This window comes from Rhincodon typus, chromosome 42 (assembly GCF_021869965.1).
Source record: "Rhincodon typus isolate 14 chromosome 42, sRhiTyp1.1, whole genome shotgun sequence".
Lineage (NCBI taxonomy): Eukaryota > Metazoa > Chordata > Chondrichthyes > Orectolobiformes > Rhincodontidae > Rhincodon > Rhincodon typus.
This window is the reverse complement of record NC_063373.1, coordinates 2,238,167-2,264,123: the sequence shown is the minus strand read 5'-3', so window position 1 is coordinate 2,264,123 and position 25,957 is coordinate 2,238,167. Positions and strand designations below refer to the sequence as shown.

Here is a 25,957-nt window from a genome sequence, read left to right as displayed (position 1 = left end):
ATTCTGTGGTTACCAAACATTCTGCCGATGTAAATAATTTCTCCACCTCTGCAGGTGAAATCTTCTGGAAGTAAATTTATATATTGACCAGAGATAGTAGGAACTGCAGATGCTGGAGAATCCGAGACAACAAGGTGCAGGGCTGGATGAACACAGCAAGCCAAGCAGCATCATAGGAGCAGAGAGGCTGACGTTTCGGGCCTAGACCCTTCATCAGAAAAGGGGGAGGGGAAGGGGGTTTTGAAATAAATAGGGAGAGAGTGGGAGGCGGATAGAAGAGGGACAGAGGAGAGGATAGGTGGAGAGGAAACAAACAGGTCGAAGAGGCGGGGATGGGGCCAGGAAAGGTGAGTGTAGGTAGGGAGTTAGGAAGGGGATAGGTCAGTCCAGGGAGGACGGACAGGTCAAGGGGGTGGGATGAGGTTGGTCGGTAGGAGATGGAGGTGCGGCTTGGGGTGGGAGGAGGGGATAGGTGGGAGGAAGAACAGGTTAGGGAGGCAGGGACGAGTTGGACTGGTTTTGGGATGCGGTGGGGGGAGGGGAGATTTTGAAACTTGTGAAATCCACATTGATACCATTGGGCTGCAGGGTTCCCAAGCGGAATATGAGTTGCTGTTCCTGCAACCTTCGGGTGGCATCGTTGTGGCACTGCAGGAGGCCCAGGATGGACATGTCGTCTGAGGAATGGGAGGGGGAGTTGAAATGGTTCGCGACTGGGAGGTGCAGTTGTTTGTTGCGAACCGAGCGTAAGTGTTCTGCAAAGCGGTCCCCGAGTCTCCGCTTGGTTTCCCCGATGTAGAGGAAGCCACACCGGGTACAGCGGATGCAGTATACCACATTGGCAGATGTGCAGGTGAACATCTGCTTGATGTGGAAAGTCTTCTTGGGGCCTGGGATGGGGGTGAGGGAGGAGGTATGGGGGCAGGTGTAGCACTTCCTGCGGTTGCAGGGAAAAGTGCCGGGTGTGGTGGAGCTGGAGGGGAGTGTGGAGCGGACAAGGGAGTCACGGAGAGAGTTGTAACTTCCCCTCCTCGGTGGTCGAGAACGCCCTCAACCGTGTCTCCCACATCTCCCGCACCTCATCCCTCACACCCCGTCCACGCAATAAAAACCAAAAAAGAATCCCCCTCGTCCTCACGTACCACCCCACCAACCTCCGGATCCAACGCATCATCCTCCGACACTTCCGCCATCTGCAATCCGACCCCACCACCAAAGACATCTTTCCCTCCCCACCTTTATCTGCTTTCCGGAGGGACAACTCTCTCCGTGACTCCCTTGTCCGCTCCACACTCCCCTCCAGCTCCACCACACCCGGCACTTTTCCCTGCAACCGCAGGAAGTGCTACACCTGCCCCCATACCTCCTCCCTCACCCCCATCCCAGGCCCCAAGAAGACTTTCCACATCAAGCAGATGTTCACCTGCACATCTGCCAATGTGGTATACTGCATCCGCTGTACCCGGTGTGGCTTCCTCTACATCGGGGAAACCAAGCGGAGACTCGGGGACCGCTTTGCAGAACACCTACGCTCGGTTCGCAACAAACAACTGCACCTCCCAGTCGCGAACCATTTCAACTCCCCCTCCCATTCCTCAGACGACATGTCCATCCTGGGCCTCCTGCAGTGCCACAACGATGCCACCCGAAGGTTGCAGGAACAGCAACTCATATTCCGCTTGGGAACCCTGCAGCCCAATGGTATCAATGTGGATTTCACAAGTTTCAAAATCTCCCCTCCCCCCACCGCATCCCAAAACCAGTCCAACTCGTCCCTGCCTCCCTAACCTGTTCTTCCTCCCACCTATCCCCTCCTCCCACCTCAAGCCGCACCTCCATCTCCTACCGACCAACCTCATCCCGCCCCCTTGACCTGTCCGTCCTCCCTGGACTGACCTATCCCCTTCCTAACTCCCTACCTACACTCACCTTTCCTGGCCCCATCCCCGCCTCTTCGACCTGTTTGTTTCCTCTCCACCTATCCTCTCCTCTATCCCTCTTCTATCCGCCTCCCACTCTCTCCCTATTTATTTCAAAACCCCCTTCCCCTCCCCCTTTTCTGATGAAGGGTCTAGGCCCGAAACGTCAGCCTCTCTGCTCCTATGATGCTGCTTGGCCTGCTGTGTTCATCCAGCCCTGCACCTTGTTGTCTCTTATATATTGACCAAATCATTGCTAAACTTACTCAGTTCAAAAGAGAATTATCCAAGCTTCTACAAACATGCCACGTATCAGAAAGCCCTAATTTTTTCCTTCATTCATGGGATCTGGTCTTCACTGCGTAGACCAGTATTTACTGCCCATCTTTACTTGCCCTTAAGAGGGTGATGATTAGCTGCTTCCTGAAATGTTGCAGCACATGTCATGTAGGTACACCTACGGTGCTGTTAGGAGGGTGTTTTGGCATTTTGACCCCATGACAGCAAGTTACTTGCGATATATAATGGAAATGGCCTATTGGTATTATTGATAGATTACTAATCCAGAAACTCACATAATGTCCTTGGGACTATCTCGTGGCAGATAGTGTAATTTAAATTGAATAAAAATAAAATCTAGAAGAAAGCATCTACAGATGACCATGAAACTATTGTCAACTGTTGTACAAACCCATCTTCAAGGGAAATCTGCCATCTCCACCTGTTCTGGCCTGCATGTGATTCCAGACCCATGACAATGTGGTTGACTCTCAACTTTCACCTGAAATAGCCTACTGAGCGGTACTAGGGCCAGGCAATAAATACTGGCCAGCTCATGATCGTTATATTCCCACCCTATGTTCCAAGTCAGGATGGTGTGTGACTTGGAAAGGTGGGGTAGCTGTAAGTGGTGGTGTGCCTTTGGTGTGATTCTGTGCCCTTGTCCTAATTGGTGGTAAAACTCATGGGTTGTGTGAATGATGCTGTCAAAGAGGCATTGGTGAGTTACTGTAGGACATTCTGTAGGTGGTACACACTGTTTCACCAAATCATCATAGAATCCCTGCAGTATGGAAGTAGGCCATTCAGCCCATCAATTCTACCCCAACCCTCTGAAGAGCATCCCACCCAGACCTGTCCCCCGCCTACCGTATCCCTGTAACCATTTCCCTTGGCCAATCCAGCACATCCCTGGACACCATGGGCAATTTAGCATGGCTGATCCATCTAACCTACACATCTCTGGGTTGTAGGAGGAAACCCAAGCAGGCACAGGTAGCATATGCAAACTCCACACAGACAGACCCGAAACATTAACTCTGTTTTTTCCCTGCACAGATGCTGCCAGACCCGCTGAGCTTTTCCAGTAACTTTGGTTTTGTTCCACACAGACAGTTGCCCAAGAGTGGAATCAAACCCAGATCCCTGGCGCTGTGAAGCAGCAGTGCTAATCACTGAGCCACCATGCTTATTCCTGGTGGAGAGAGCGAACATTGAAGCTGCTGGATGTGATAACATTAGATCATATTGCATTGCCCTTGATGGGTTTGAGTTTCTACCTACTGGCAAAGGTACTTTTTCGTTTGTTACCTCTAGATTTAACTTTCCTAACATACTCCCAGATGGCCTCCCACAATCAACCTCACTGTAGGCTCAAGCTCTTCCAAAACTCAACTGCCCATATGTGGACTCACACCAAGTTTTATTCACCCATCACCATTTTATAATTCAAATGGGATAGCAAAATATCCAGTGAAATTGAACATAGAGAAGTGAAAAGATGATTATGGAAGTAAAAGGCTTCCTAAATTGAAAGGAATAAAGAATTCGTAGACAAAGGATAAGATCCAGTGAAACCAAACGATAAAGAGATGGGAGATTGTTGCCAATACCTTGTCTTATTACTCACCAACTTTGAGAGTCCGGGATCCATTTCTAAGCTTTTGTCCTTTCCACAGATGTTGCCTGACCCACTAATGTTTCTGCCGATTCTGTTGGTGTGAATAAAAGTGACAAATAGTCACAAGTTATTCTGTCAAAGATTACATTAATTTAAATTACCATTAATTGCAACGTACAGTGGAGAAAATTGGAGGTAGCTGGATATTTGTACCTCAATATAATTCCAAAGCCGGACAATTTATTTTCTTCATTCATGTGATATGGAAGATGATGGTGAGTCTCTATGTTCCATTGCTGGTTGCCCTGGAGAATGTGGTGGTAAGCTGCCTCTTGGACTGTAACGATCGTTGGAGAGTAGGGACAGCCACAATGCTGTGATCAATTGAGGTCTAGGATTTTGCACCCTGCTGCTCATTGCCCCCGAGAAAAATCACTGTTGTAGCATCTACATGATCTTGCCAATATACCATGCCTTGTGGCATCCTTGCCTGTGGCATATGAGACAGACAACACTGGCCAAGTCACATGGATATCTGCTGTGTGCGTGGTGAGTGCTCCCTCATGTGATGGTCGTATCCATATCAATGATCTGATATGTCTTGCAGAGGTTGCCATGCTCAGATAAGGAGGGACGCGACAGACACCTAAAGATTTTGAAGGACGCCCTCATATGAGTGGGATACAATGTTCAACTCATCCATTACCAGTTCCGACATGCCACAGCTAAAAACCGTAACGACATCCTCAGAAGACAAACACAGGATATGACCAATAGAGTACCCTTCATTGTCCAGTACTTCTCTGGAGCAGAGAGACTACTCCATGATTAGGGGTAGATGTTCACAGGTAAAGGGACAGCTGGAAAATGGGCAGCCTTCAAAAATGAGATAATGAGAGTCCAGAGGCAGTATGTTCCTGTTAGGATGAAGGGCAAGGCTGGTAGGTGTAAGGAATGCTGGATTACTAGAAAAATTGAGGTTTTGGTTAAGAATAAGAAGGAAACATATCTCAGGTGTAGACAGCAGAAATCGAGTGATTCCCTAGAAGAGTGAGGTTGTTGACTTGCTCGCTGATATGGCTTGTTTTCATTCAAATGTTTTGTCACCATGTTAGGTGACATCATCAGTGAGACCTCCGATGAAGCGATATTGTTCTACTCCACTTGAAATTTATACTGTCTGGTCCGTTATGGTGAGTAGTGTCATTTTCAGTTTTGATCTGTATGGGTTTGTATGTGCAAACCCATGCAGATCAAAACTGGAAATAACAGTACTCACCATAACGGACCAGACAGGATAAATTCCAAGTGGAGTAGAACAACTCACTTCATTGGAAGCCTCACTGATGATGTCACCTAGCATGGTGACAAAATGTCTGAATGAAAACAAGACAGCTTGGCGAGCAAGTCAACAACCTCACCAACAACACGAGCTACAAATCTTTGTTAAAAATTTAATCCCTAGGAGAGTACAAAAGCAGTAAGTGTATACTTAAGAGGGAAATCAGGAGGGCACAAAGGGGATGTGAGATAGCTTTGGCAAATAGCATTAGGGAGAATCTAAAGGGATTCTGCAAATACATTAAGGACAAAAGGGTAACGAGGAAGAGATTGGGGACCCTGAAAGATCAGCAAGCCCACCTATGTGTGGAACCGCAGGAGATTTGGGGGATACTGAATGAGTAGTTCGCATCGGCGTTTACTGTGGAGAAGGATATGGAAGATAACGAACGTGGGGAAATAAACAATCTTGAAAAATGTCCATATGATAGAGAAGGAGGTGCTGGCCATCCTAAAATGCATAAAGGTGGATAAATCCCTGGGACCTGAGCAGGTGTATCCTAGAACTCTACGGGAAGCTAGGGAAGAGATTGCTGGGCTGCTTGCTGAAATTTTTGTATCATTGATAGCCACAGGTGAGGTGCCAGAGGACTGGAGGTTGGCTAACATGGTGCCACTACTTAAGAAAGGCGGTAAGGAAAAGCCAGGGAACTACAGACACGATTTACATGTATTTGGAAAGGCAAGGACCAATTAGAGATAGTGAACGTGGCTTTGTGCATGGGAAATCACATCTCACAAACTTGATTGAGGTTTTTGAAGAAGTAACAATGAGGATTCATGAGGGCAGAATGGTGAATGCGATCTACATGGATTTCAGTCAGGCACCTGACAAGGTTCCTCATGGTAGACTGGTTAGCAAGGTAAGATCACATGGATTACAGGCAGAACTAGCCATTTGGATACAGAACTGGCTCGAAGGTAAAAGACAGATGGCGGTAGTGGAGGGTTGCTTTTCAGACTGGAGGCCTGTGACCAGTGGTGTGCTGCAAGGATCGGTGCTGGGTCCGCTGCTTTTTGTTATTAGTATAAATGATTTGGATGCGAACATAAGAGGAATGGTTAGTCAGTTTGCAGGTAACACCAAAATTGGAGATGTAGTGGACAGTGAAGATTACCTCAGAGTACAACGGGATCTTGATGAGATGCGCCAATGGACCGAGGAGTGGCAGGTAGAGTTTAATTTAGATAAATGTGAGGTGCTGCATTTTAGAAAGGTAAATCAGGGCGGAACTTATTATTAAATGTATACGGTCCTGAGGAGTATTGCTGAACAAAGAGATCTTACAGTGTAGTTTCATAGTTTCTTGAAAGTGGAGTCACAGGTAGATAAGGATAGTGAAGAAGGTGTTTGGTATGCTTGCCTTTATTGGTCAGTTCATTGAGTATGGGATTTGGGATTCATGTTGCGGCTGTACAGGTTATTGGTTCAGCCACTATTGGAATACTGTGTGCAATTCTGGTCTCACTGCTATAGGAAGGATGTTGTGAAAGTTGAAAGGGTTCAGAAGAGATTTAAAAGGATGTTGCCAGGGTTGGAAGGTTTGAACTATAGGGAGAGACTGAATAGATTGGGGCTATTTTCCCTGGGGTGTCCGAGGCTGAGGGGTGACCTTATAGAATTTTATAAAATTATGATTTATTTTATTCATTCATGGGATGAGAGTGGCGCTGCTAGGCAGTATTTATTGCCCATCCCTAATTGCCCAGAGGGCAGTTAAGAGTCAAACACATTGTTGTAGGTCTGGAGTCACATGTAGGCCTGACCAGCTAAGGATGGCAGATTTTCTTCCCTAAAGGACACTAATGAACCAGATGGATTTTTCCAACAATCGACAATGGATTCATGGTCATCATTAGATTCTTAATTCCAGATATTTATTGAATTCAAATTCCACCACCTGCCATGAGGGTCATGGATAAGGTAAATAGACAAGATCTTTTCCCCAGGGTAGGGGAGTCCAAACTTAGACAGCATAGGTTTAATGTAAGAGAGGAAAGATTTCAGAGGGACCTAAGAGGCAACTTTTTCATGCAAAGGGTGGTGCGTGTATGGAATGAGCTGCCAGAGGAAGTGGTGGAGGCTGGGACAATTACAACAATTAAAAGGCATTTGGATGGGTATATGAATAGGAAGGGTATCAGAGGGATATGGGCCAATTGGGATTAGATTTATTTGCCTGGTTGGCATGGACGAGTCAAATCAAAGGGTCTGTTTTCGTATTGTACATGTCTATGACTCTATGACTCCTGCCTCATGGCTGGTTTATTTTGGTAGCAAGAACCCTCATGGGAGATTTTAAACTGAAATTGAAAGGGTTGATTGATATTGACCGGGAGATTTATAATATCTATAGAGTTGACAGGGAAATTCCAAACAAAAAATTATTGATGGCTGCTCTTATGTAATAGTGGGCCAGCAGTATACACGGTTTGGTGTTCAAATGCAGGAACCAAAGGGGGGTTGACAGAGAGGGGGCAGACAAAATTCCTGCAAATATGGGGGCACAAGGTGTGGCATTGGCAGCTGTAGTCTTTGAGGAAGAACAACCGGAGGTTTTTGGGGAAAGGTAGTGATCTGTTCACACAGCATTTTCAAAGCAGTTATAGGTGGCAAAAACATTCCAGAGAAAGTTAAGGCCCACTGTGAGACCACTCCACCTGGCAATAAAACAGCAGATTTACTGGCCAGGGAAGGACCACATACTGGGTTGACATGCACAAAGGGATAGGACAGAGGTGAGGTTGAATCTGCTGAGCTCAAGGAAGATTCAGGGGCTGGGATTGTGGTAGCACATACATTGGCAAGACAAACTCAGAAGGTTCTGTGGGACAAACACATGCACCCCATGGACGATAAACTAGGGGACACAGTGATGCTGAGAGTGTTCCAACCCAGAACCTTTCTGTCCCCATGGTGTGCTGGGCCGTACCTGATCATTGAAAAATTGAGTCCTTTGGTCTACAAATTACAGCTGGGAATAGCTAAACAGGATCGTAAACAGGATCTAAAACAGCATAAACGTAGGTAAAAATCATATAAACTGGCTCAAATTGTTCAAGGGGCAGCCCATACGTTGTGACTCAGCCCATGTACTGATTGATGCCCTCGAGCAGGAGACTCAGGCTGAAGGTAACCTGAGAACTGAACCACTGGACCCTCCTCCTCCTCCAACTGTCAGGGCATCCTGCAAACTCCCTCAGACTTTCCCCGCACCTGAACAGAGAGAGACCTCCCCCTCAATATTCACCTCAAGAGATTTCCCAACTAAGGAGGAGGAGAGAGGAGGAGAGGAGCACTGCTATCAAACCAGCCCACTCCATTTGCATCTCACTTCTGAGAAGGGAGCATGAGAGCTGTGACATGGTGAGATGGGTGATGGTGTTCAGATTCTAAAATTTAATGGGGTTTTAAACTTTAATATTTTCTGCCATTAAAATGACAAGGGGACTTGGAGACTAAAACATGATACTCATAAAAAGTATGTCTTTTTTTTGGGTTGCCTGCCTCAAGGAAATTTACAGATGACCAGACTGCAGTCAGTATATTCGTCTCCACCTCTATAGTTATCGGTGGATGTGTAGTTGTATTGTGCGGTCACATGGGAAGCCCAGGGACCTGGGGGACCTGTGGTTTGATCTGCCTGATACTGCAGGACTGGAGGACAGGATTTTCAGGGTTCACCAGCAAAAACAGTCATTTGCAGTTGTAATAACCAACTCCTGTGTACAGGAAATCCAATGGGAGATTCCCCCTTTGTTGTATGTGCGTAGGCTTTACAGAGGATTGGTGTGACTCTACTAAAAACAGGTGCACAGAGACAGGCTGCTCAGCCCACAGTGCAGAGAAGGGCTTAATAACAGGGCATTGGTGTCCAGGGAAGCCAAATCGGGGAGAGTTGTCAGAATGAGATTTAAAAAAGGTACCGAAAACAACAGTGAGGGCTCCACCATAAAGTTTTTATTGATGTGTCTGTAAAATACTTTCTTCTTCAGTTTCACACTCCTTCCTAATTTCATTTCATAATGGACACGTTAAAAATGTGCAAATCAGTGAGGATTAGTCAGTACATTCTTGTTGGAGATGTTCATCAGTGGAGCCTTTTAGACATTGAATTGTAGATCTGCCACCAAATGTCAATTTGCAATTGAAGCTTGGAATTTTACTGTGAACAAGTTTTCGAGATTTCTTGAATCAAGCGGAAAGATTTCTGATTGAGCCTTAAAATGGGACACTGCAGCCCCTCAAATCAGCACCGTTATCCAAAATATTAAACTCCAACCACTTAGAGGGCTGTTAATGTCATCAGAAACAAACCAAATATTTTCACAGGATTTTTCCTGTATGTGATTAACATGGGCAATAGCATCAGAATCAAAACCCTACCTTCACTTACGAACTCGCCGATATATCTGCAGGAATCACAACTTAGTGAATCCGTCCCTACATACAGAACAGGGGAACAGCTTCTCCCAGTTTGAATGTGTTATTGTGCAGAAGGGATCTGAAGGGGTCCTGCACCCAAAACGTTCACTATGTTTCTCTCTTCACAGATGCTGCCAGACCCGCTGAGTTCTCCAGCAATTTTTATTTTTGATTTGGATAACTGCCTGTCTGAAACTCTTTCAAGGTGAGAGCGGTTCGTTTGGTTCTCCTTAGAGTGAACTTGGTGGTGTGGCAGGAGAACAAACAACTGAGTGAATCCCTTCCCCCAAATAGGGAAGATGAACAGTCTGTCCACTGTATGAACCAACTGGTGTCCAACCAGATCGATTGATTAAGTCAATCCTTTCCTAGACACGGGGCAGCGAACAGTCTCTCCCCTGTGTGAACTTGCTGGGGTGCAGTGACTGTGGATGAGATGCTGAATTTCTTCCCACAGTAAATGCAATTAAAAGGCCTCTCCTCAGTGTGAACTCTCTGGTGTGACATCAGGGAGATGTTGAGTAAATCTCTTCCTATATACTGAACAGATGAACGGCTACTCCACAGTGTAACTGCATCAATGGTTTCCCAGCCAATACGAAGAAGTGAATCCTTTACCTCAGTGCTCACATTTCCATGGTTTCTCCATGGTGCCAGTGTTTCTGTGTCAGGTTGGATAACCATTGACATCCCCCCACACAACATGTGTACTGTGTTTCCCGCTGTGAGTGGTGAGATGATTTTTTTCAAGCTGTGTAACTGGTTAAAGCTCTTTCCACAGTCAGTGCTACCCTGGAACCCTCTAACTCAGATAATCACTGAGACACACACAACCTCTGATACTTGACCTGTTCTTAGACAGACAGAACAAACGTTTCTCTTTCCACATTCAAAGACCAGTCCTGATGGATCAAGTGGTTCCGTTAATGTTTGACTCAAGATTTGATTGAATTTCCAAACTGTGAACACTCCGTTCCTAATAGCCTGCAAAGGAGTTTACTCAAGTCAATATTCTCAGTTAAGGATGGAAATTTAGAAGAGACAATTTCCGTTTTTCTTGAAACATTTTTCCTCCCTTGTTCTCGAAAAGCTGTAAATCCCAGTCCTACACAGTCTCCCTTACAGACAAGGAGAGACACAGACAATTATGAGGTTTTGTAGCTGAGTTTCTGTGTGCATTACTAATGCAGCATCTTTAGTACAGAGCAATTCTCTGACTAAAAATGAGCTGTATTTTGGCTTTGTTTTCAGTCTGGACCAATTGCTGACCTTGCTGTCTGACCTCGTGTACAGACAAACTCCTTTCATATCTGCAGGGGTTACCAGGGATAAGAAAATAGAGAAGAAAGTACCAAACCAAGTGAAGGATTATATACAGTCGTCTTTCACACAATTCTTAACTCTGAAACTGTCGGGTTTGGTGCATCAGACTCCACAACATATGACAAAATGACAAGGTCAGACTGAAAAATTGCTTGGTCAAAGCATTTGTTGTAATCCCTTCTGCAACCTTGGCTTTTGTGAATGTGACAGCTTTTGTGTTAAAAATGTCGTGAAGCAAGAAAGTAAAAACAACAGAATCTAACACCTGCGGCCCTTCTTTTAGAATTATTTCATGGTGTAAGGAAGTCGCTGGGTGAGCCAGCATTTATTGTCCATCCCTCATTGCTGTTGAGAAGATGGTGGTAAACTGTCTTCTTGAATTGCTGCTGTCCATGGGGCACGGGGGTTCACTTATGAATTCGCTCGTGTGTCTTTAGGTTGATGGATTGAGTGAATCCCTTCCCACACACGGAGCAGGTGAATGGTCTCTCCCTAGAGTGAACTCGCTGGTGTACAATGAGGGTGGATTTCCGCCTGAAATCCTTCCCACAGGAAATGCAGCTGAAAGGCTTCTCTCCAGTGTGAACTCACTGGTGTGTTAACAGGTTGATCTTCTGAGCAAACCCCTTGCCACACTCTGAGCAGGTGAACGGTTTCTCTCCACTGTGAATTCGCTGGTGTATGAGCAAGCTGGCTGACCGAGTGAATCCCTGCCCACATTCAGAGCAGGTGAATGGTTTCTCCCCGCTGTGAATTCTCTGGTGTGTCAACACGTGGGCCCTCTGAGCAAACCCCTTGCCACACAAGGGGCACGTGAATGGTCTCTCTCCAGTGTGAACTCGCTGGTGGATCCGCAGTTTGGATGACTGAGTGAATCCCTTACCACACAAGGAGCAAATGAATGGCCTCTCCCTGGTGTGAGTGAATTGGTGCACAATGAGAACAGAAGAATGTCTGAACCTCTTACCACAGGAGGTGCAGCTGAATGGTTTCTGCTCAGTGTGAATTCGCTGGTGTGATTGAAGGCCAGATGAACGAGTGAATCTCTTCCCACACACAGAGCAGATGAACGGCTTCTCCCCAGTGTGAACTCGCTGGTGTTTATTCAGTTCAGATGAAGATCTGAACCTCTTTGTACAATAGGTGCAGCTAAATGGCCTCTCCTCAGTATGAATTCGCTGGTGTGCCACAAGTTTGTTTGACTCAATAAATCCTTTCCCACACATGGAGCAGGTGAATGGCTTCTCCCCAGTGTGAATGCGTCGATGGATTTCCAGCCGGGATGGATATTTGAAGCCCTTCCCACAGTCCCCACATTTCCACAATTTCTCCATGGTGTAGGTAGATTTGTATCTCTGGGTGAATGATCAGTTGGAACCTTGCCCATGCATAGACTGCACCTACAGTCTCTCCCTGCTCAAATGGTGATTTTTTTTTTAACTGGGTGAATGGTTGAAGTTCCTTTCAAAGTCTGTGCATTGGAACACTCACTTCTGATGTGTTTGTCTCGGTGCTGATATTTGTATTCTTTTCCCCAAGAGACAGAACAAATGTTTCTCCTTCAATATTCAAAGGCTGGCCATATTCAGATCATGACGAATTGAGTGATTCTGTTGAACCTTGACAGGACGTTTTGGTAAGTTTTCATATCTCTGCAGTTCCTTCCCCTGGAAAACCAGATGACAAGGTCAGTTAAACGACAGAAGCTGAAAACAGACAATTCCACTTTCTATGGAGCACATTTTCCTCTCTTGTTTCTCCAGAGACTGTTGGTGAATCCACTCCACCCACTTTCCAGAGTTTTCTCCCTTAACAGAAATCAGATCCTCATTGAAACAAGGGCAGGATTTATTCAACTAAAGATAGGGAAATGGCTAACGCTGTAGCACAGAGAGACCCGGGGGTTCAGGTGCATAATTCTTTGAAATTGCATCATATGTACACAGGATGGTTAAGAAGGCATTCAGCTTGCTTGCCTTCATTGCTTAGGCCTTTGAGTTTAGGATTTCGGACATCATGTTTAGGTTATACAGAATGTTCGTGAGTCATCTTGTGGAGTTCTGTGTGGAGTTCTGGCTGCCCTAATATACAAAGGATATTGTTAATTTGTATGGGCTTCAGAAAAGATTTACCAGGATGTTATGAGAATGTAGGGTTTGCGTTATAAAAATAGGCTGAGACTTTTTTCACTGAAGCGGCAGAGGTTGGGGGGTTGACTTTATTGAGGTTTCTAAAATCATGAGGCGAATAGATAAGGTGAATAGCAAGGATCTTTTCCCTCAGATGGAGAAATTCAAAACTAGAGGGCATATTTTAAGGTGAGAAGAGAAAGTTTTAAAATGGACCTGAGTGGAAACTTTTTCCCCCCACAGAGGATGGTTCGTGTGTGGAATGAACTGCCAGAGGAAGCGGTGGATGCAGGTGCAGGTACAGTTACAACATTTAAAAGACATTTGGATTACTACATGAATAGGAAGAGTTTGGAGGGCTATGGACGACACACAGGCAAGTGGGACTAATTTAGTTTGGGAACTTGGTTAGCGGCCAAATGCTGACAAATGGAATTAAGATTAATTTAGGTATCTGGTCTGCATGGACGAGTTGGACCGAAGGGTCTGTTTCCCTGCTGTATGACTCTATAACTCAAGATTCTCCCCATAGTGGAATTATTATTTTTTCTTACTCCTCTCATATCCCCAGTTGTAAACCATCCTTCACATGCTGCCGGAGGATCTGACCTGTTGCGTTTACCACTTACAAGTCATGTTCAATAAATAGTCTCCAAAAAGAAATTTAATAGAAAGAAACTGTAAATTCAGGACAGAAATTGGGAAGAAACAAACAGTTATCAAACAGGTTTGAATTTATTGTTTACATATCCTCCTTTTCCAGCCCCACGTGAAAGTAAAGCTACGCATGCGCCCTGCTGTAGATTGCCCCCCCCAGTAAAGATGGCAGCCCTCAATCCGGGCACTGCCCCGCTTTAGGCCTTTTCCTGGTCTGCTTCAAACCATGGCCTCAAGCCTCCCATTCCGATCAGAAGGATTTCCCACAGTTTATAAAACTTTTCAATCCACTCTAGGTCTGATACACTTAGCTTATTCTCACCTTGTACCGGCTCTGCCCTCCCACAGCCCGAAACCTCAGCTACAACGACACTGCTTCTCCGCACGGAAACACCGACGTGGCCGGTTGTCACGTGCGCGGCGTTCGTTCACTCTGATTGGCTGGAGGACCAGCTGCGCACACTTGGTCCTCCAGGCCCGCCCCCTGTTCCTATTGGTCAGGCTTCGTCTTTATTCCCATTCTGAAGCAGGAGCGGGCGGTAATTCGAACTCGGATCCGGAGTCGCAAATCAAACCAGGCACGAGATTCCCGGCACCTACTCCAGTTGTGATTTCTGCTTCCCTCGATATCTGTAAGAGTCATCCACTTAAGCCATAGATGAGGAATTTGGTCTCTCAGACGGCACTGAATCTGTGGAGTGCATTCCTGCAGAGGGCTAAATATCACCATCATAAATCGGAACAGGGTGAGGCTGTTCAGCCCCTTGAGCATGCTCTTCCATTCGATAGGATCATGGCTGATCGGACGTTCCTCACCTCCACTTTCCTGCCTTTTCTCCGTAATCCTCGATTCCCCGACTGATCAAGAATCCATCCAACTCAGCGTTAAATATCCACAAGGACTCTGCCCTCACAGCTCTCTTTGCAAGAAGTTCCAAAGACTCTCTACCATCAGAGAGAAGAAATTCCTCTTCATCTCATCTCAGCCTTAAACAGGTGTCCCTTTATTCTGAGACTCTGCTTTCTCATCATAGGCTTGCCCATGAGGGGAAACACCCTTTCAGCATTTACCCTGTCAAGTTTCTTAAGAATCTTATATATTTAACTGAGATCGCCATCCAAGGTGAGATAGATATTTTTAATAAGTTGGATAAAAGGTAAAATTCAGAGGAGCTTCTAAATCTGAATCAAACGCAGAACACTGTCAAAACTCAGCAGGCCTGGCAGCATCTGTGGAGAGAAAAACAGAGCCAAAGCAAAGAGACCAGTACAACTTCTTCAGAACTGATAAATAAGGGAATCAAAGGTTATGGGGAAAAGGCATGCAAATAGAGTTGAGGATTATCAGATCAGCTATGTTCTCAGTGGATGGAAGTAAAATTGATGGACTGAATGATCTCTTTCTGCACCCACATTTCACGCTGTGTCCCTTTCTTTCTGGCACTCACTCATTCTGCATGTACTCCAGAAATTTGTCAGCGCTGTGTCCATCATCCACACTGCACTTACTGTGGCAACAACAATGTGGGCACTGGAAGTGTGATCATAGTCATGTGGTTAAGGTGATGGAAATGACATAAATCCCATGGAAATTTGACTATTTGCATCGTAAGAGGACAGACAGGGCCCTCAGATTAACACATGAACACAATGCCAGTATTTTAACCTGATTTCAAGTCTTAGGGAATTTAATATTTTCAGAGACTTTTTACCAACATGTGTTTGGCTGGTCTGATGTAGAAAACAAACCGTTATTTTCAGTACTAATAGATTATCTTTGAAAATAGACATATAGTGCAGCTAAAATCCTTTGAGAAATATCAACAATGGTGCCTCTGCAAATCCCCTATGATGACAGGCTCTCCAGTAAAACTTCCCTTCTCAGGCCAACATCCCCAAGGCACTGGTTATGTTCCATCAGATGCATTGGCAGGTAATATCATTCACAAGCCTGACAAAGGATTTCCAACCAAACTCTTTAACATGGGCTAGCATCATCATAGCAAGCAATATCCAGGAGGGCAGATGAAATGGTTCAAGGCCTTCTTAAAATTTTGTCAAAAAATGCAAATTCCCACCGACTCTGGAGAATCTCTCAGTCAATGCTGTCTAATTTGGAAAAAAGAATCAATGAAAAGCCAATCTTTGTGTGTCTCTGACAATCCAAGAACAATAATAAACATTAACAGAGGGAGGAGCTAATGAAAACGCTTGCATCCCACCACTCAACTCAGCAAATACTACTTGCCCCAGCAATGTCAGGATTGTGGATCCACCTACTGAACTGTTGAATCACTTCAGGACCCACAACACTGGAATGGAAGAAAGTCTTCCTTGATACCAGTGACTGTTCAAGAGAAAGATAGGGTTTTACAAAATGCATCATTGTAAGTGCAGGATAGACATTCAGAACAAATTGTTCTCGAAGCTGTAAATATACTTTTCAGCCAAGAAGTATATATCACTACATCCCACAAACTCCATCCTTATCAAAATTTGGAATGTCAATTCCTCTGACTATCCTCCTGATTGTGCCCAAGATCTCCTACAGTGCAGATGCAGATTTTTGGGTTCAGCTTCACAGTCATTTACTATAAGAACTGGGAGCAGGAGAAGGCAATTCAGCCCCTCAAACCAACTCCACCATTTAATAAAATGATGTCCGATCTCAACTCATCTTCAACTGAACTTCCTTGCCTGCTCTCTATAACCCTTCAATCCATTACTAATTAAAAATCTGTATCTCTTCATTAAATATAACTTGATATATTTATTCTTATGTGTATTTTGTTACAAAATACGGCAATAAAGTATTGTATAGTGTTGCTACTCTCCAGTGCTATCCTAAAACAGAATATAAATGCAGAAAAATAAAGAAATAAAGAAAAAGTGTTCAACTTCACAGTCTTTCTTGTTAGGTGCTCTGCCAACCCCTTCAACGCATCGCCACCACTGGACCAAAAGTTGCCATTCTTTTGGTGCCACCTCCATTGACCCATCACCACTATTTGTCCTTGCTGCACCTCACCAAGGCAGCCACAACCAATGCCGCTGGGTCTCATACTGGGCCCAAACTCACCTCGGCCACCTCCTCCATGATCCTGTGCTGAACACAGACACCACAGGGAACCCAAACTTGCCTCCACTGCAACAGCTACGGTACAGCGCTAGGTTCGGCCTCATTGATGCAGAAGCCACAAGGAACAAAATCTCAAGTCAACTGCCACCACCACAAGTCTGTGCTGAGTCCACTTGAGTTTGAGCTGGGTTCACTTGTTGCCACCTGTCCGTGACCCAGCTCTTCAATAACAGGTAAGTAAAATAAGAGAAAAGAAACAAGAAAGGAGAAAGAAAAGGAAATGAAAAGAAATGCCAATAGAGCAGACGAGAAGACCTACACCACCACGTCTCAATGTACTGGCATCCACCACATATTGGATATGTGAATTATGCAGATTCACAAACATTTGAGGTAAGTATATTTCTCCTCATCTCCGTTTTAAATCTGACACCGCACATTCCTCTACTCCCTCACAAATGGCTACATCTATATTCCTTATGTCAGAATTCTTGTTGCCTAAAGGGATGTCTCAGCAAAACCCAACGATGCCCCACACACACACAGCGTGTCTGAATGGGCATCTTATTCCCACAGCCCTCCGCCCTGCACTTTTCATCCACTTCCTGGAGACATGGTTCCAGTGGCTTCCTGGGGGACTACAACTCCCACAATCCCTGATGCTGGTACCACCCTGACCGAGAATTGCGTATGCGCTGTTGGGCGAGAACCAGAGAACATGCTGCGCCAGAATGCATTCGATTGGCTGAAGATCAAAGGTATACTCTTTTTCTATTGGTCGGTCCTAGGGGTCATCGTGTCACCATGTCCAGTGAATCTGGATTCCCCAGTCGTCATAATGCTGGGCATAGACGAATGGGAAACAATGGAGGACCAAAAACATTCCCCAAGACTGAAACCTCCTCTTCTGTCCAGAATCTGAAAGCAAAAAAATCCTTTCTTTTATCTTCCTGTTTCATTTTTTTACCATTCTGCTGTTAAAATGTTAGTCTTACTTCTGCGGTGGGCAAATTATTGGAGAGGATTCTGACAGATAGTATTTATGATCATTTGGAAAAGCACAGTTTGATTAGAAACGGTCAGCATGGCTTTGTGAGGGGCAGGTCATGCCTCTCAAGCCCTGTTGAATTATTTGAAGAAGTGACAAAACACATTGATAAAGGCAGAACAGTGGATGTGGTGTATATGGATTTTAGCAAGGCATTCAATAAGGTTCCACATGGTAGGGTCATTCAGAAAGTAAGGAGGCACGGGATTCAGGGAAATTTGGCAGTCTGAATACAAAACTGGCTGTCCAATAGAAGACAGAGGATGGTAGTAGTTGGAAAGTATTCAGCCTTTAGCTGGGTGACCAGTGGCGTTCCGCAGGGATCTGTTCTGGGACCTCTGCTCTTTGTGATCTTTATAGATGACTTGGATGAGGAAGTGGAAAGGTGGGTAAGTAATTTTGCCAATGACACGAAGGTTGGTGGAGTTGTGGACAGCGTGGAGCGCTGTTGTAGGTTGCAACAGGACATTGACAGGATGCAGAGCTGGGCAAAGAAGTGGCAGATGGAATTCAACCCAGAAAAGTGTGAGGTGATTCATTTTGGAAGGTCGAATTTGAATGCAGAATACAGGGTTAATGGCAGGTTTCTCGCAGTGTGGAGGAACAGAGGGATCTTGGGGTCCATGTCCATAGATCCCTCAAAGTTGCTACCCAAGTTGATAAGGTTGTAAAGAAGGCATATGGTGTATTGGCTTTCATTGGCAGGGGAATTGAGTTTAAGAGCCGTGAGGTTATGCTGCAGCTCTATAAAACTCTGGTTAGACCACACCTAAAATATTGTGTTCAGTTCTGGTCACTTCATTACAGGAAAGATGTGGAAGCTTTAGAGAGGGTGCAGATTACCAGGATGCTGCCTGGACTGGAGGGCAGGTCATATGAGGAAAGGTTGAGGGAACAAGGGCATTTTTCATTGGAGCGAAGAAGGATGAAAGGTGATTTGATAAAGGTGTACAAGATGATGAGAGGCATAGATAGAGTGGATAGTCAGAGACATTTTCCCAAGGTGGAAATGACTGTTACATGGGGACATAATTTTAAGGTTATTGGAGGAAGGTATAGGGGTGATGTCAGAGGTAGGTTCTTTACACAGAGCGTGGTCAGCGTGTGGAATGTGCTGCAGGCAGTCGCAGTGGAGTCAGATACTTAGACTTTTAAATGACTCTTGGATAGGCAGATGGAGGATAGTAAAATGCAGTGTATGCAGGGTAGATTGACCTTAGTAGGATAATAGGTTGGCACAACATCATGGGCCGAAGGGTCTGTACTGTGCTGTACTGTTCTATGCTCTATGTTTTGTGTTCTTAAATTTTTGACTTGTAGGAACTGAAGGGAAAGGAAGTGAATCCAGGAAGAGTAGTAGGGTAATACCTGAAACATTGACTGTTCCTTTCCTCCAGATGCTGCATAGCTTACTATGTTCTTCCAATCTCATATTTGTCTACAGTAGTAAGTATGGATCTGTTTATCAGTACTTTCAGGAGAATGGGGAAAGTCTTCATCAGGGACAGCAGAGTGAGAATGGTCAGAGAGAGTGTAGGATGGAGGTTTACAGCTTTGGGGGGAAAGAGAAAGGAAAAAGCTATCCCAGAGAAACTAGAATTGTAGAGTCATACAGCATTGAAACAGACCCTTTGGTCCAACACAACATGACCCTAAAGACTTCCATTAGATCATTCTTCAGTCTGCTCTTTTCCAGAACTACCACCACCAGCCCTCTACCCCCAACCCTCTGATGTTTCTGACAGTGAAATGCGGTCAGTTCTCGTTTTATCATTGTTAATCTGGGCAATATCTTCTCCAGTTCCTGTATTTCCTTTCTCTGACTGGAGATGAGAAATGTTGACCATATCCCAGTGGAGTGATAACCATGGTTCTGAACTAGTTGACCAGAAGCTCCATGCTTTTCAGTTCTATCCCTGTAGATGGAACCCCACACATGGGCTGCACATTTGAGGGGTGTTATGAAGTCCTCAGAGAGGGTAGTTAAGAGTCAACCACATTACTGTGGATCGGGAGTTATGTATAGGCAACACCAAGTCAGGACAGCAGAACGCCTTCTCTAAAGGGCATTAATGAACCCAATTTTTTTTTTACAATAATGGTTACACAGTTACCCCGTTAGACTCGTCTTTAATTCAAATTGCACCAGCTGCTGTCGTGGGATTCGAACCGCCCAGTGCCAAGGGCATTAACCTGGGTTTACTACGAGGCCCAAGACATTATGACTAGGCCACACATTGCCCTGCTTGGCTTGGTGGCTTAGAAAGGCAGGAAAGCAGCCAAGGCAGCTGATCGGATTCTCACAAAATCAATGTCAAATAAGCTCAGGGGCTCTTCAAACTTGTTGTTGGAGGTGAGGATGGAGGATACAGGGAAGTGACAGAGAGCCCTCCACCAGCAACTAAACTGTTTCAGAGATATTGAAAAGACCTGACACACTACTTCACACAAAGTTGCTTTATTTGACTTCTAGCCAGAATATTGCTCCCAATAACTGCATTGGGTTTGATTCACATCAACAGGAACAGATCCCATTGAACAATGTTCAGTTCTTGATGTGATTAAACCAAAATCCAATCACCATAGTTACGTTTCAGCATATTAGTGTCTCAGCAGGTGGGTGAAACTGGGAAATTCCTTCTCGCATTCAGAATTGGCGAACACTGTGAATTTGCTGGTGTACAATGAGATGGCATCTTGCACATAGTATTAATGTGAACAGCAATATGATCTCATGTCAGGTGCATGTATGGAACAAGCTTCCAGAACATGTAGCAGATGTAGGTACAGTTACAACATTTAAAAGACATTTGGACAGGTACTTGAATAGATCAATATGGGTCAAACACAGGCAAATGGGAAACGAAGTAGGCATGGACTTATTGGATTGAAGGATCTTCTTCCGTGCTGTATGACTCTATATCATCAAGTTCCTTAATCAATTCCGAGGAATATTAACAGTTTTGTACACCTGGACATTACTAGAGTGTCTAATTGGTGTTGACACACTGGTCCGTCAATGGATTAGATAACCAAGGGCATCCTTTCCTTCACACAGTGAGGGCATTCTCTCCAGTATGAATGTGACCTCTCGGCAGGTTAGATATTGGAACACCTCCTTCCCTGGACTCAGTGCTAGTCTGGGGACTCTTGCCAGTGTGAACTCGCTGGTGTTTCCGCAATCTGAATAACCGAATGAATCCCTTCCCACATTCTGAGCAGGTGAATGGTCTCTCCCCAGTGTGAAGTTGTTGGTGCCTCAGAAGGTCATTTTTCTGAGTGAATCCTTTACTGCACTGGGAGCAGGTGAATGGCCTCTCCCCAGTGTGAATTCGCTGGTGTCTCTCGAGGTGTGATGACTGAGTGAATCCCTTCCCGCACTCCAGGCAGGTGAACAGGTTCTCCCCAGTGTGAAGCTGCTGGTGTCTCAGGAGGTGGGATAACTGCGTGAACATCTTCCCACAGTCGGAACAGATGAACAGCCTCTCCCCCGTGTGAACTCTCTGGTGTCGCAACACATTGGTCACATTCATGAATGCCTTCCCACACTGGGAGCAACTGAATGGTCTCTCCCCAGTGTGTACTCTCTGGTGTGTCAGCAGGTTGCACAGCTGAGCAAATCCCTTCCCACACTCAGGGCAGGTGAATGGTCTCTCTCCTGTATGAACTCTCTGGTGTGCCAACAGGGTGTATGACTGAGTGAATGCTTTACCGCATTCAGAGCAGATGAATGGCCTCTCCCCAGTGTGAACCCGCTGGTGTCTGAGCAACGAAGATGACCGACTGAATCCCTTCCCACACTTGGAGCAGGTGTATGGCTCCTTCTCAGGATGATCTTGCTGGTCTCTCTGCAGGCTCGATAACACAGCAGATCCCTGCCCAGACACAGTGCAGTTGAGTGGATCCTCCACAGTCTGATCCTGCTGGTCTCTCTGCAAGCTGGATGTTGGAATAGATCCCTCCCCAGAATCAGTGGAGATGATTGGATTTGTCCCGGTATGAACCTGATCTCTCTGCTGGCAGGAGTTTTGAATAGATTCTTCCCCAGATCCAGTGCAGGTGAGCTCATGTTCCCTGGTCTGAACATGGTCCATCTGCAGGCTGGGATACCGAGTAGATCCCTCCCCAGATCTAGTACAGGTGAGGGGATTCTCTCCGGTCAGAATTTGCTGGTCTCTTTCCAGGCTGCATATTGGAATAGATCCCTCTACAGAATCAGAGCAGGTGTCTTGCTTGTGCCTGAGCAATGAAGATGACCGACTGAATCCCCTCCCGCACTTGGAGCAGGCGTAAGACCAATTCCTGGTGTGATCTTGCTGGTCTCTCTGAAGGTTTGATAAATCGGTAGTTCCCTCCCTAGACACAGCACCAGTGAGGGGACTTTCCGCAGTGTGATTTTGCTGGTCTCTCTGCAGGCCAGACATTGTAATAGACCCCTCACCAGACAAACTGCAATTGAGGGGACTTGATTCAGTGTGCACTTGGTCTCTCTGAAGATCAGATATTGCAAGAGATCTCTCACCAGAGTCAGTGTGTGGAAGAGGATTCTCCTCTGCGTGGACTTCATCTCTCTGCTCTTTGGATATTTCATTAGATTGCTGCCAAGATAGAGCACAAGTGAAGGGTTTGTCTGCAGTGTCACTTTGCTGATCCCTCTGTAGGTTGGAAAACTCAGTCAATCCCTGCCGAGCATCAGTGCAGGTTAGGGGTCTCTCCACAGTGTAATCTTGCTGGTCTTTCTGCAGGCTGGATAACTTGGCAGTTCCCTCCCCAGCATCCATGCAGGTTAGGGATCTCTCCTCAGTGTCAACCTGGTCTCCCTGAGGATTAGATACTGAGATACCTTCCTTCCCAGAGTCAGTGCTGGTGTGGGGACTCTTGCCAGTGTGAACTCGCTGGTGTTTCCGCAATCTGAATAACCGAATGAATCCCTTCCCACATTCTGAGCACGTGAATGGTCTCTCCCCATTGTGGACTTGTTGGTGCCTCAGAAGGTCATTTTTTTGAGTGAATCCCTTACTGCACTGGGAGCAGGCGAATGGCTTGTCCCCAGTGTGAACTTGTTGGTGTCTTTCCAGGTGTGGTGACTGAGTGAATCCCCTCCCACACTGCAGGCAGGTGAATAGTTTCTCCCCAGTGTGAACCCGCTGGTGTCGTAGCAGATTGGTCACATTCATGAATGCCTTCCCACATTGGGAACAGCTGAATGGTCTCTCCCCAGTGTGGACTCGCTGGTGTGTCAGCAGGTTGCACAAGTGAGCAAATTGCTTACCACACTCAGGGCACATGAATGGTCTCTCTCCTGTATGAACTCTCTGGTGTGCCAACAAGGTGTGTGACTGAGTGAATGCCTTCCCACATTCAGAGCAGATGAATGGCCTTTCCCCAGTGTGAACACGCTGGTGTCTGAGCAACGAAAATGACCGACTGAATTCCTTCCCGCACGTAGAGCAGATGAATGGCCTCTCCCCAGTGTGAGTGAGCTGGCGATTAGCCCGGGCTGATGATTGGCTGAAGTCCTGTCCACACCCTGAAGCCATGTCTGGTTTCTCTTCATTGTGATGTGTTATTCTCCTCCATATTCAACTTCCAATGCAATTCAGCTCATGGTAAATGCAGCAGTTGCTAGATTTTCGCCTCAGGTTTCTGAATTCAATTCCCATTCTTCCAAAACTTGAAGAAATTGATTTAAAACTGGAGGAGAAAAAAAAAGAGTGAGAGGGCAATCACAAGAACACAAAGGCAGATTGTGAAACTGAGCTGAATGAATTGGATCATTTGTGAGATGGGCACTGGGATAAAGTGACAGCAAAAGCTGGCAGGTTGTCACAAAAACAACCGGTTCACTCATTTCCTTCAGGACTGAAAATGAACCTGCCACTTGTTGTCACCATATGTGTCTGGTCTCTACAGGAGGGGAAAGAGAGTGAGAGAGGGCAATTCAGAGGTTGGAGAGGAATTTTAGATACCTACAATTCAAGTGGAAGTTTGACAGAACCTCACTAAACCCTCAACCTCCACCACTGAGAAGCAGCAGGGTAGCAAGTGTAAGTGAACACCATTAGCTCCAAATATCCCTCCCATATCGCTCAGACTTATCTAACATCCATATCTCAGATCAGCAGAAACTGCTTCCATTTTGACATTGGGAAGTCTGAAGTCATGGTGTTTGGTGCTCGCTATGGCATCCATTTCTGAGCTATCCCTCTCCATAGTGATTGTCTGAATGCTGAACAAGTCTGTCTACAGCCCATGACAAAATGTTTAACCACGTGATCAATTTTCAACCACATATCCCCATCATTCCTAAGATCACCTCAGTAACAATGCCCGAGTCCACCCTGGTCTCAAGTCACCTGCTTCTGAACCCCTTCTCCCTTCCTTTGTTACCTTGAGAGTTAACTATCTGAACACACTTCTGTCTGGTTTCCCATATTCAACCTGTCTGATATCTTGTGGTGATCCAACACCCTGCTGTCTGTGTCCTTTCTCAAACCATGTCTTGTTCACTCATCGCCCCATGCTCAGTTACCAACAGAAGCTCCAATCTAAGAATCACCAATTTTCTAAATTTCTATCCATGCTCAAGCCCCTCCCTTTATCTGTGATCTGCTCCAGCCTGACACCATCTCCCCCAACCCCATGCAAAGTATCTGCACTCATCTGAACCTGACTTCCTGAGTATTCCTCATGTTAACTGTTCTACCATTGGTGGCTGCCTCTTGAGCTGCCAAGGCTATAAGCTCTGGAATTTACTTCCCAAAACTTGACTGTTTGCTCACCCCATTCCCTCCTTTAAAGGATTCCTTAAAACTGACCTATTTAAAAAAAAAACTATTGGGCAGTTGGCTCACTACATCTTTAGGTACCTCAGTGTCAAATATTGTTTGAAAGCTCTTGTAAATTGCTTTACAACATTATATTTTGTGAGAAGTGCAACAAAAATGCAAATCATTGTTGCTACTTTAGAAAAATATTGCTGTTACTGTTTGCCTTCCAGCATTGTGGGAACACCTTTGGCACACAGACTGCAGTCATCCAATAAAGTGAAAGAACACCTTCTCCGCAGAAGTTTGTCTTCCAAGAATAGAGTCATAGAGTTTTTACAGCAAGGCAGAATGCAGACTTAAGAGTTTCTGAATTTCTAAAACTAAGATATGTGTTGGGCTGACAATCCGAGGGGGAACTCAAAGTGGAGACAGTTATGCTGGTAACAAGAAATAGAAAAGCTGTGAGGGAGGCTAGATGATAAGACAAACAAAACCAAGCATTGTCTCAGATGCAGAATGATTTTTAAAAAAAGACAAAGTTATGAACTCTTTAATTGAATGTATGCAGTATTAACTACGAAGTAGGTGATCTGAAGGCACAAATAGAGGTAAACTGTTCTGATAGAATTACAATTGTAGAAACAGTTTTGCCTAGTGATCAGGGCAGGGAACTGAATATTCAAGGATTTTTGATGTTTAAAAAGGACAGACAAGAAGGAAAAGGAGGTGGATTCGTGCTGGTAATTTGAAATGTGATCAGCACATTCATAAGGTGGGGGGCAGGGCATCTCAGAGCAGAAGAAGTGTGGAATCAGAGATAGTAGGAACTGCAGATGCTGGAGAATCCGAGACAACAAGGTGCAGGGCTGGATGAACACAGCAGGCCAAGCAGCATCATAGGAGCAGAGAGGCTGACGTTTCGGGCCTAGACCCTTCATCAGAAAAGGGCTGGGGGAAGGGGGTTTTGAAATAAATAGGGAGAGAGTGGGAGGCGGATAGAAGAGGGATAGAGGAGAGGATAGGTGGAGAGGTCTAGGCCCGAAACGTCAGCCTCTCTGCTCCTATGATGCTGCTTGGCCTGCTGTGTTCATCCAGCCCTGCACCTTGTCGTCTTGAAGTGTGGAATCTGTTTGGTTGGATCTAGAAACCTGCAAGGAGCAGCAGACACGGGTTGATAGTTATTAATATATACTGCCAAATTGTAGGGTGCATGTCCCCCTCTAGTACCCGATGTCTGTCTCCCAATTCTCTCCTCCTGCCCCAGCTCCCATTGCCTGTCTCCCTATTCTTCTCCTCCTGCCCCAGCTCCCATTGCCTGTCTCCCTCTTCTCTCCGTCTGCCCCAGCTCCCATTGCCTGTCTCCCT

General features: G+C 45.6%; 1 protein-coding gene and 1 pseudogene across 1 annotated transcript in view; one reads left to right on the top strand and one right to left on the bottom strand.

Annotated features, from left to right (window-relative positions):
* The window catches only part of LOC109922143 (zinc finger protein 420-like), a 60,359-nt gene that overhangs the window by 10,688 nt on the left and 23,714 nt on the right, over nt 1–25,957 (top strand). The window contains exon 4 of the mRNA XM_048619066.1: nt 14,044–14,327. Coding sequence (XP_048475023.1) covers nt 14,044–14,327 — 284 coding nt within the window. The remainder of the gene's footprint in view (nt 1–14,043; nt 14,328–25,957) is intronic.
* The window catches only part of LOC109916134, a 17,288-nt pseudogene continuing 430 nt past the window's right edge, over nt 9,100–25,957 (bottom strand).